Below are 12,631 nucleotides of genomic sequence, written 5' to 3'. Positions count from 1 at the left end.
GATTAGTAACCACTATGCTACCAGAGCTCCTTATACATGTATAGAGCTTTTAATTTTAAAGGCATTTTAATTGTCAGCATTTTCCTTTCTCTGATACTGTTTAAGAATGCTTCAGTTATTCCAACTCATGAAAATATTCTTCAGTTACCTTCTAGAATTTTTATTGTTTCATCTTTCACATTTAGATCTAAAATTCACCCATTTGTTATAAAGCGTGAGGACACTCCCTTCCCCCACCCCCCACCCCCCTTGAATAGCCCATTGAAAAGATGATCTTTTTCCAAATGAATTGCAATGGTGCTACCTTGTATATAAACAACTATCTCTGGACTAGAGTCTAGGCTTTGCCATTCAATCATTTGCTTATCTTTAAGCCAATACCACATTATCATATTACTGTAACTTGTAATCTGTTATTGGAAGTTTTCTAGTATTATTTTTCAGGATTATAATTTCTTGGTCCCTCCATATAAATTTTGCAATCAGCTTAAAACCTTCCTCCCTAACCCCCTCAGCATACATACATAACAACCTTGTTGCAATTTTAATTGGCATTCCATTGAATTCCCATTGATCAATTTGGTAGCTAAACATCATTAACCCAGTATGTGAGTGAGCAGAGTCTCTCTCTCCATTAATTTTTTTTTTCCCCTCTGTAGGTCTCTCCATTAATTTTTAATTTTATAATACTGTTTGAGTTTTCTGTATAGAGGTCTTATGTAATTTTGATATTAATTTCTAGTTAATTGATAGTTGATATGGAATTGCAAATTTTACTTTTGTATCTTTTATTTTCCCATTTGATTGTTGCTCGCATGGAAAGAAACAGTATATTTATTTGTTGTTATTGTCAAGTGCCATCAAGTCGATTCTGACTCATAGTGATACTGTATAGGGTGTCCGAGGAGAGACTGGTGAACTTGAACCACGAGTCTTGAGGTTCAAACCAATCTTGCTGTCTAGCACATTAAACCGTACCACCACACCATAAATTTACTTATTCATTCTAGTAATTTATCTTTAAATTATTTTGTTCTTTTTATATACACAATCATGCCATCTGCAAAGAAAGGTCATTTTTTGGGGCCTTTTTTTTTTTTTAATTAGTTCTTTTATAAATTTAAATGTTTTGCTGTCTTTATTACAAAGTTTAGGACCTCTTTTGCTAAAATATCGGATAAAAGATATTGTTTTGAATTTTTGTGTGTGTGAACTGAGTGAAGGTCTACAGAATAGAGTATCAGTTTTGCATTCAACAAATCATACACTTCATCTCACTTGTAATCCCTTCAATGCACTATCCTTTATCTTACTTCCCTGTGTGTCTGGTTCCCATTCCTCCTCCTCCACTCCTGATTTTTCTGAATTTTGTCCTTAGGTAAGCTCTAGGGTAACCTGCTCTTTAAACCTTAAATGGTAGACCCTTCTATGGTATGAGTAACTAGTACTGTTAAATGCAGCATTCTAAATCTATCAGTTAAATTTACTAATCTTGCTTTAGTTTCCCTTATCAGTGATATCCAATAGATCTCTCTGACATGATAGAAATGTTCTACATCCAAGCCAATATAATAGCCAATAGCTTCATGTGACTCTCGAGCACTTGAACTGTCTATGATGTGACTGAAGAACTTTATTTTATTTTATTTCAATTAACTTACTTTACACCTAGATAACCATACATAACTTGTTGTTTTTAAGTGCTGTCGATTCGGTTCTGACTCATAGTAACCCTGTATAGGGTCTCCAAGGAGCAGCTGGTGGATTTGAACCACTGACCTTGAAGTTAGCAATCCAATGCTAATACTACAGTACCACATCAGGACTCCATATGTGGCTAGCAACTACCATTTTGGATTTTTGTCAGTTTGTTCTATTAGTTACTGAGAAAGATGCATTACAATCTCACACTAAGATGATGGATTTCTTGATATCTCCTTCAGTTCTATCAACTTTTGAATGACATATTTTGAGCCTATAGTATTGTTGTTGCTGTTAAGTGCCGTTGAGTCAGTTCCGACTCATAGCGACCCTGTATAGGGTTTCCAAGGAGCAGCTGGTGAGCTTGAACTATTAGGTACATACAAATTTAGAGCTATATAAGCTTACTGATAGGTTGACCCTTCATCATTATGAAATATCCCACTTTGTTTCATCTTTACTTCTAGTAATACTTCTCTTTTTTCATTATTGCAGCAAATAAATATATGTATGTGTATGTATTTATTTATATATGAGGCTTTCTGCTCCTGTTAAGATGTAAAGCCTCAGAAACCCTATAAAGGGTTGCTATGAGTAGGAACCGACTTGACAGCACTTAACAACATACATATATAAGTACAAATTTACACTATAATAATGGTTAAATGGTTAATGACAAATGTTTTATTCATATATAAATGTATACATATATACATTGTATGTATGTATGTGTTGTTGTTAAGTTGTTAGTGCCATGAAGTGGGTTCCAACTCATAGTAGCCCTGTATAGGGTTTCCAAGGATCAGCTGGTAGGTTTGAACCATTTACCATGTTGTTAGCAACCCAGTGATTATCTTACAGCACCATACCAAGATTCCATATATTGATCACAAGGCTGGTTTGAATCATGAGGTTGGTTTGAATCACAAGGTGGGTTTCTGAGTCAGAACTGACTCAATGGCACTTAACAACAATGTTTATATAAAATGTTGTTTTAAGTGCCATCAAGTTGGTTCCAACTCATAGCGAGCCTGTCCTCTCTAGGGTTTCCAAGGTTGTAAATCTCTGTTAGTGCCTCACCTTTCTCCCACAGAATGGCTGGTGAGATTGAACCACCCACCTTGTGGTTCACAGTCTAATGCTTCATCTACAGAAACACTGTACTCTACTCCCCATATATACATGGTCCTGGTGTAGCACTGTGGGATAAGCACTTGACTGTAAATCACAAGGTCGGTAGTTCAAGCCCACCAACCTACTCCTCAGAAACCCTATACAGAGTCTTTATGAGCGGAACCAACTTGATGGCACAAACAACATATATGTATGTATACATGTGTACATAACAGCAACAATATATGTGTGTGTGCATACATAAAAATGGGAGAAAGATGAGGCTTTCTGCTCTGTAAAGAGTCACAGCTTCAGAAACCCTACACAAGGTCACTGTGAGTCAGAACCAAGTCAATGGCGCACAACCACCATCACCACCATAATATATAAGGAAACAAAGGGTTGTGTCAAGTGTTCAGCCAAATTAGTAAAAATATGTTTTAAACTGAATTACACACACTTATCACTCTTAGTTCATACCTTATGTTTTCCAAAGTTTGTCATGAGGGAACGTCCATGTGATTTCTTTCCATTTTCCTTTACATCTGGATTCTGAGTAAATAAAGGCATAAGATGAGTTGTTTTGTTTTAGCTCTGGTGGAGTGGCAGGGGACCTTTTTGTCATCCTGTCTCTAAGTGGGAGACAAGCAGATACTGTTCATTCCTATTGCTCCTCCTCTCCACTATGGCAACAGTGGTGGCTGGACCTGCCTTGAGAGATGGGAACATTGGCACAGAGAGGACTGGACACCAGCCAGGAACCAGCACCTGCTAACAGCATCCCATTGCTGGAGAGAAGGAGCTCTCATCCAACCGTGTGAGTCCCTAACAGAGCCTCTTCAAGAGGCTCTCCACAATCTATGATGCTTTCTTTTGAGTCATGCGAACAAAGCATTTTTAGTAAAGAGTAGATTTAATCCTGGAATATGGCCCAAAGTCATTAAGAGCCAATTTTATTGAACAAAGTGATCACAATGTTGACTGAGCTTTGCTATTTGGGATTTTAAAGCATTGAAAATAAACAAGTAAAATTGAAGTATATCTATAATGTAATGGAATTTTGTGTATGTGCTTTTAGTAAAACCACAGCAGAACCATGTGTTAAATGATTCCTTTTGTTGTGAGCACTGGCAAGATGTTGTGAGCACTGGAAAGAGCCCCAGAGTTTTCTCTCATGTGGGTTAATTTTCCAGGTTGAAGATCCCAGACCAAATCTCCTTGCTTGGGCCTATGTCTCATTAGAGAACAGAAAGGTTTAAGACTCTACATCTTATTCAATTATCATTTCTAATAATATATATTAGGTGGTTCATTGCTAAAGACATGGTATAAGGAGAGATCAGCAGTTCTGGCCCTAACAGGACTTTTAGCATACCAGAGAAGAAATAGACATAACTGTATCCATGGAATGCATGTGTGGAAAACCACATAAAACTAAAGGTCAGAGGATAGTATCCACACATGTCCATAGAGATTAATCAAACATGCAACTGAGGAAAAAGATAATGGCAGAGAATGGTTGAGGAAAGAAGTCTAGAAAATGTTGTAGGGGTTCACATGAAGGATGTGGGCTCTTCCGAGTAGGTAAGTTTATAAATGCATATTGCTTTTGCAGAAATATTAATGTGGATCATTAACTGTTCAAAGGTTCTGGAAATAAGAAGATAAACAGATGTGGTCATAGGAGTAACACTGCTCTCTAGGCCACCATAGGTCCTTTTAGAAATTTCCTTCCATTGGTTTCCTTTTTCTTATCTGCAATGGGGGGATGAGGCTTTGGGAAATGGACCAGCTAAACTCTGAGTTATTTTCCACTTCTAACAGCCCATGTATTGAGAAAGGGATACATTGCTTCAGGTTCAAAACAGTGTCTGGAGGAGCTGTGGAGATAGAGGAGCCTGTTACAATTGATAAAAAGTTTTTAAGAGAATTCAACATTATTTGATGAATTGCACAGCAATAATGCATAATGATGCTGTGGTTGCCTCATAAATATTCTATACTATTCCCTTCATGTGGCTGAAGCTTGAGTCTGGCATGAGCTCCAGGCATACATTCTCATTGGCATTGTTGTTGTTACGTTGTTCAGTGCCATCAAGTCAGTTCTGACTCATAGCAACCTTGTATAGGGTTTCCAAGAAGTGGCTGGTGAGTTTGACCCAATCTTGCAATTCAAACCAAACTTGTGGTCCAGTACTTTACCCCATAGCACCACACCACTGGTACTAGCAAACCAGTATTTTACTATGCCCTTGCCAAATCATTATTCCCAGATGGGCACTTTCCTAAGAACACATCTTTTAAGAATGGGCACATCATCTAACTTTCCCAATCAGTTCTAAACACGAACTCAGGTTTGCTGGTTGGGGCAGATACACAGTTTCATTCTCACTGGACATGGGCTAAGAAACAGGTAGCCTGTGGACCTTTTGACAGCCACTCTGCAATTACCGAGGAATGAGGAAGCTGACTTGGGATGATGCTAACACCATAGAAAATAGAAAGAATGGGGGGTTCCTTGAAAACACTGAGACTTGGAATAAAGTCCACCCTAAATGTCACTCACTACAAAATTGTTTGAATTGCAAGGTCAGTGGTTCAAGCTCACCAGCTGCTCCTTGGAAACTCTATACAGGGTCATTATTATAGGTCAGAATCAACTCGACAGCACTTAACAACAAAAAACTTGTTGATTATTGGGAATCCTAGTATGGCGCTGTGGGCTAATGCATCAGACTGCAAAGTTGTTTGAACTGCAAGGTGGGTGGTTCAAGCTCACCAGTTACTCCTTGGAAACCCTATACAGGGTTGCTATGGGTCGGAATCAACTCGACGGCACTTAACAACAACAACAAATGCCACTTAAAAAGCAAAGGGTCATTTACCTAATCCAACCATTTTCTTCCTCATTTAAGCCTCTTTGAATGAAATTTTCTAAATTTTCAAACTAAAAATAGTTCTAAAGAACAAACTAGTAGTTGAATGGTTAGACTTTTGTAGACTCTAGAGAGTAATCACCAAGACTTAGGTCCACTTCAACCCAAAGATAGTCACCAATACGATTTTCCTGATGCCTGGGGAAACTTGATCCCTGGAAAGCAGGGAGTAGGTGCAGACAGGCTACTACTAATGGAGTCAGTACCACATGGCCACACGGAGAAGTCTCAGCCAGGAAAAAATTCCTTTAACACCCTAGGATAGTAAAATCAATAAACCCAATATCCCTCTGTATTGCCCATTTATAGTATTTTCATTAGGAAGTAGTAAAAATCTCACTGAGAGCCTAAACAATTCATCCAATGAATATTTATGAAGATCTAAGTAAGTCTCAAGTAGTTAAGTCTCAAGAAAAATAATGGTGATCAAGACTGATAAGGTTATTTAAAAAAAAAGACTGATGAGGTTTCTTAACCTTATGGTACCTATAAGCTAATTGGGAAGACAAACATTGAATGAGTAACTGCAAATATGTAAAAAAGGCTTCAGAAAAGAGATAACACATTACCATGGACAATATAAGGGGGATAGTTAACTTAAGCCAGGGGTCAAAGCAGAACTGTTTGTTGTTGCTGTTGGTAAGTGCCATCAGGTTGGTTCTGACTCACAGTGACCCTGTATAGGGTTTCCAAGGAGTAGCTGGTGAGCTTGAATTGCCAATCTTGTGGTTCAACCTGACCTTGTAGTCCAGTGCATTAATCCACAGCGCTACACCAGAACTCTTTTAGGAACTTGCAATAAGGCTAGAATTTAAAAGACTGAGTATCCAAAATGGAAAAAGAACTCCAGTGGCTGTACAGTTAAGTCTTGACACATGGTGGACCCTTGTGTGCAGACTCCAACTGTGCTCCATAGGTTTTCAATAGCTAGGACATTTCAGAAGTAGATTACCAGGCCTTTCTTCACAGGAGCTGTTGGATGGATTTCAACTGCCAACCTTTTGGTTAGTAGTCAAGTACTTAACCACTTGCACCAATCAGCAACTCCTAAAGGACTTAGTGAGAATTAGCTAAAGATGTAGGAATAGAATGTTCCAGAAAGAAGGAAAAGACTGTGAGGAAGACAGTGCCATATGATGACAATCATGGATGCTGGGAGGTGGTATGATAGGAAAAATGGAGACATAAAAATGGGAGAGGCAGGATAATAACTGCAAGAATGCAATTATGCATGTCTTTGAAATCCTGGTTAATGAGCTTAGAATTTATCCCAAATGTGATGATAAGCCACAGAAGAATTTTAAGCAGTGAAGTGACATGATCAAAACTACATTTTCAAAAACCAGGAAGAATTCAGAGTGAAGATTAGGTTGAAGGGTGGCAAGGGAAGACTAAGTAAGAGTTGACATGGCCTAGATGATGAGACTGGCCATGGGGAAGAAGATGGGTCGCACATTCAGAGCATGTAGGTGACTGAATAGGGACAGGGTGGAACTTACGCCCTCACATGAGCATGTCTGGGGAAGACAGGTTCAGGGGCACTTGGTTTTGTCTGGAGGATTGAAGTGAAAGGATCTGAGCCATTTCTTCACCCCAACTCCATTGACTTTTACCGATTTATCAGACAGACCATTTCGCAAGAAAATACTTTCTTTTCTCGAGTAATATGAGGATAGAAATGGAAAAGGCTGGATGAGCATTTCATAAAAAATATAGTATTAGAAATGATGCATGAGGTACTTTCATTTTTTTTTTCTATCACAGGACAAATACTGAAGGGAATTCCATACCTGCTTCAGATGTACATTTAAGCCTTCATGAGTAGCCTTCAAAAGTGCCCTCACTGTGAAGCTATCAGGATCTTCTTTGTCTCGAATTTGAGATTCTCTTAACAGCGACTCCAGTTTTTTCCTTATAAAAGATTCCACCTGATGCTCAGTGGTCCCATTATTCTGCAAAGAATTAAGCAACATAAGTGATTTCCCCAAAGAAACATAAAATCAATTAGAATAGACACTTAATTCAAGTCAACATTGCTTCTATAATTTGATCCTCTCTCAATTACCTATAAAAACTAGTCATTGTACCATTTTGATACCTACCACCCATCTATCATCTTAATGGCTATAATTTCCCAAGACCTCACTCTGCCATCCACTCTTCATATGACCACACTTAACCCTCAAGATCCTCATATAGTCAGTATTATCAATGCTGTACAGACTAAGTAAGTGGCTCAAGGTTACAGAGCTGGCAAGCAACAGAGTCAGGCGTCAAATTCCAAAGTTCTTCCTACTATACTACTTCATGATTTCAATACAGAGACGGCCAGGAAATGTTTCTAAAGACTAAGCTTTTTTATATCTACATAGTAAATTTAAAGAAGAACAAGTTATTAAAAAAAAAAAAAACTTCCTTTACTGAGGGGGAAAATGTTGTGGAAACCATCTCTGGGGATGAGGGTTATTCTGAGATAATATTGCTTTCCTGTCTCTGACCCACTGTGGAATCAACAGAAATTCAACACTGACCTACCATGATTTGCCATTATAATAACTTTAATATCACAACTGATTTCAATGATTTTAGTTAACAAAGTTGCATCTGTGTCTAGATAAAGACTTATGGAATCCTAGTTAGATTATCAGCAATCAGAGATTTCCTTTAAGTCTTGCCTAACAGAGCTTTTTTTAGCCATATCACTCTGTCTAGAAACAATGGACCCAATTTCTATTCATTCACTGCTCCTCTGCTTTTCAGTTCCCTCCATGCCAGACACTTTTCTGTGAATTCTTTAACTGCTTCCAAAACCCAGCCCACCAAAATGAAGGCCAAGAAGAAATCGACTATACAAGCATAACTCCCACATCCATCACCAAAAGTTTATTCCAACTGCATATTTGTCACTAAAAGATCCTTGTATTTGAAAACTAATGAATGGGCAGGAGTTTTCCAGTAATGCATTCATTTATTTTCACAAAATCCTGTAAGAACAAAGCAATATAGATGCCCTAAGGGAAATTTAAAAGAAGAAGAAGAAAAAAAACACCTATATCAGGATAGGTTATTGAGTTTCCTGGTATTAATATCGCATGAATTAATATGGCCTTTAATATTCAAAATTAATGAGGCACTGCACTTCCCTGAAAGCCCTCAGGCCCTGAAGAAAATGTGCTAACACTTCAAAGACATGAACTAAAATATCCTACTCTGCTCTGTACAGGCTCCATGGGAGAGCACAGACAGAAAGTATAACAGGGAATATGAGAAGGGACACTGCATTATTGTTAGGGTGGTTCAGAGGGCCTAGAGGAAGAGGTGGGAATTCACTAGACCTTTGAATGGTAACTAAGATTTCAATAATGCAGAAGAGAAGGGCTTTCCTGTCATTCATAGTTCTAGCAAAGGCTTTGCATGAGTAAGACATGTTCTATGAAACCAAGCAACAGATTCATTTTCCTAGAGTAGAGAGTTCATGGAGGTAGGCAATGGCAGATAACACTGGAAAAGTACTTTGGAGCCAGATTATGAGGTACTTGGAATCAAGAGTTGTGGAGCTGCTGAAAGTCTCTGTGTAGAACAGTGTCCAACTAGCCTGGTAATGTGTGGTACAAGAGCAACGGTGTCTGCAGATGATGAACAAGGTACACTAGGTCCCACTAGAAGCTATTGTAATGGCTTTTAAAAAGCTTAATTTGATGAGAAACATTAATGCCACACAACCACCACTTTCACAGAACCCTCAGTTTCATGAAGGTGACAGACACATGAATGGATAATGGCATATGCAAATGGCAGTTGAGTGACAGATGTCAGGGCTTTCATGGGCACACAGCTAGTTTAGCCTGGGGAATGTGGAAAAGACTAGGAGCTGGTGATACCTAAGCCAAGTCTTAAAAGACGAGTGTATCAGTCTCCTGGGGCTGCCATACAGATTACCATAAATTTACAAGGATTAGTCAAAAATTATCCACACTCTGCTTATATTAAAATACTCATCCATGTTCACAGTTGGTGACAACATTGAGTGCACACGTGAAACGATTCTGTGGAATAGACAAGTGACAGTGGATCATGTGGCAAACCATTTGTAAATCAATGATGGCTCTGCCTATGAAATAATCCAAGACAAACTTGGGTTTTGAAAAGTTTGTATGACACGGGTACAGAAAACAACTCACAGATGAGCATAAACAGAAGCGTATGGATATCTGCAAACAAAATTTGTGCCAATATTTGAAGGAAGGCAAAGTTTCTTTTAAAAAAATCATTACATGGATTCATTACTATGAGTCTGAGAGTAAATGTAAGAATATGGAATGGAAACATTCTCAGTCGCCAACCAAGAAAAAGTTCAAAAGTCAATCATCAGTTGGAAAATTGATGCTTATGGTTTTCTGGGATTCTCAGCGGCCAGTATTGGAACACTATGAGGGAAAAGGTTCAACAATCAACAGTGCTCTGTACAGTGAGGTGTTCACTGAATAGGTGAAGTCTAAACTCTGGATAAAATGTGCAGGACTTCTATCCAAAAGCACTGTGATGTTGCATGACAATGCACACTGTTGACAGTCTGTAAATACTTCATATTGAGGTGTTAAAGCATCCTCCCTATAGTCCTGATCTTGCACCATCAGATTTTCAACTGTTTGGTCCCCTGAAAGCAACCCTTCAAGGACGAAGATTCACATCTCATAAAGAAGTGAAGACAGCGGTGCATTCATAGCTCACAGCTCAGCCTAAAACTTTTTTTTTTTAAGTACGGGAATACAAAAGCTTGTTGACAGATGAACAAAGCATATCAAAAAGCAAGACTGTGTTGAAAAATGATATATTTGTTTTTTCTAAAGGTTTATTAAAATAAATTCTACAGCTAGAGTACAGATAATTTTTTTACTCACCCTCATAGTTTCTTAAAACAAGAGAACTTCATTCTCTCTCAGCCAAAAGTCTGAAACCTAGGCCTAGGCAGGGCCATACTCCCTGTGAAGGCTCCAGGGGAGGAGACTTCCTTGTCTTCTCCAGCTTCTGGTGATTCAATGTATTCCCTGGCTTGTGGCAGCGTAACACTAAGGTCTCCATTGTCTTCGTTGACTTAGCCTGTGTGTTCTCCCTTCTGTTTGGGTCCTCTTCTCACAAAGACCCTTGTTACTAAATTTAGGGTCCACCTGGTTAATATAAGATGATCTCATCCTGAGATCCTGACTCTTTTTCTAAAGTCATGTTCTCAGGTATTGGAGGTTAGGAGTTGTACATATCCAAAGAGGGGCCACACTTCAACTCACTACAATGAGTAAGAGAGGAGAGCCCAGCAGAAGGCAGGATAACAGCACTGACACATGAGAAAAAGCATGACTAAAACAAACTCTCAGTAAGAACTGTAGGCTACATGAACATAGAGAAAAGAGCCACAGGGAAGACGATTAAAAAAAAAAGCAGCTAATAGTATATATTGTACATAAGACTCACAAAGTACTTTCTCCTAACAATACTTCATTTGAGCTGCCCAATACACTGTCATGTAAGCATTAGGGTGAACCCAGTATTGCTCACGATGGCACAAAGGCAACTTGTACAAACATGTTATTGTTAAGTGCCACAGTCAGACCTGTATAGGGTTTTGAGGCTGTAAATCTTTATGGGAGCAGAAAGCCTCATCTTCCTCCCACAGAACCGCTGGTAGTTTTGAACTGCTGACCTTGAGGTTAGCAGCCCAACTCGTAACTACTAAGCTACCAGAGCTCCTTTATTCAAACATACATACATGCATACAAAATGGTACTTAAACCTAAGATCCCCAAATCCATGTCTATTTTAATCACAACTCTGCAGTCATATGCTCCTCTATATTTAAAGGAAAAGATAAATTACTGAGTCAAACTAATCAGCAGATTCAGACTTTAAGTGACAGTTATTCCTATCCTGATACCTGAAAAAAATAGAACCCCCAGTGAAAAACACTCAGGTTGCAGTTAAGGTCAGAAGCTAATCTAAGAAAAGAACTCCAGGTCTCAAGCTCCCATGGCATTTGAAGCAGTAAGCTACTGCCTGGTAGGGGGTGCATTTGTTGTGAGGACAAAGAGAGAAAGTGTGAAGAGCACCAAGTGTGCCCAGTGTCCCACACAATGCTCCACATCAGCACTGCTTTCCTGCCTGTCTCAGGGACCCACCCACACCCAGAGACAGTGAGGAGATGACCTGTGGCCATTATGCCCAGACATTTTCACTGTCAACAAAGCAAGGCTAAAAATATAAAGCCAGGGCAGACTGGAGCTGGTTAAAGAATGAAGGCTTAATACAAAGGCTATAATTATTCACTTCACATCCTCTAAACTGAGAGTTGCTCAAAGAAAGATATTTCTGCCTGTTGGTCTTTTTTCTTCTCTGTGGTTTCAGAGCAAAACACTAGCAGCTGTGGAGAACAAATAAATCTGTGACTGAGGTTTCATTAATATAGTCTCATTCAGTCCTGGAACTCAATAGCACTGTGAAAGGAAACTGAGTCTGGCACTACTGCTCACCTTGTAAGTCATTGTGAATCTGCACCAGGGACCACACGTTTCAAAACGCCCAAGGTCCAAGTCACACCCAGACACTACACCAGACCAATGACATCAGAATCTCTGGACTGAGTCCCAGGCATCATTTCTGAAAGCTCCCTTTAGTCATTCCAGCAGCCAAAAATTGAGGATCTCTGCTTTAAAAGCACTGGAATATCTCACCACTCCAAATGTCTCTTTCCCCTCTATGTTGTTGTTGTTGTTGTTGTTATGTGCTGTGGAGTTGGTTCCGACTCATAGCAACCCTGTACAAGGGTTTCTGAGGCTGTAAATCTTTATGGGAGCAGAAAGCCTCATCTTTCTCCCATGGAACAGCTGGTA

The 12,631-nt window shown here is 39.0% G+C and overlaps 1 protein-coding gene across 3 annotated transcripts in view; it reads right to left on the bottom strand.

Annotated features, from left to right (window-relative positions):
- Nucleotides 1–12,631, bottom strand: part of PLCH1 (phospholipase C, eta 1) — a 238,126-nt gene that overhangs the window by 43,675 nt on the left and 181,820 nt on the right. For all 3 annotated transcript variants that reach the window (XM_006867956.1, XM_006867954.1, XM_006867955.1), the window contains 2 exons: nt 7,541–7,702; nt 3,295–3,366 (listed from right to left, as the gene is read on the bottom strand). In XM_006867956.1, the coding sequence (XP_006868018.1) occupies nt 3,295–3,366; nt 7,541–7,702 (234 nt within the window). The remainder of the gene's footprint in view (nt 1–3,294; nt 3,367–7,540; nt 7,703–12,631) is intronic.

Source organism: Chrysochloris asiatica, unplaced genomic scaffold (genome assembly GCF_000296735.1).
Source record: "Chrysochloris asiatica unplaced genomic scaffold, ChrAsi1.0 scaffold00113, whole genome shotgun sequence".
In the NCBI taxonomy this organism is placed as follows: Eukaryota; Metazoa; Chordata; class Mammalia; order Afrosoricida; family Chrysochloridae; genus Chrysochloris; species Chrysochloris asiatica.
This window is presented reverse-complemented; position numbering and strand designations above follow the sequence as displayed.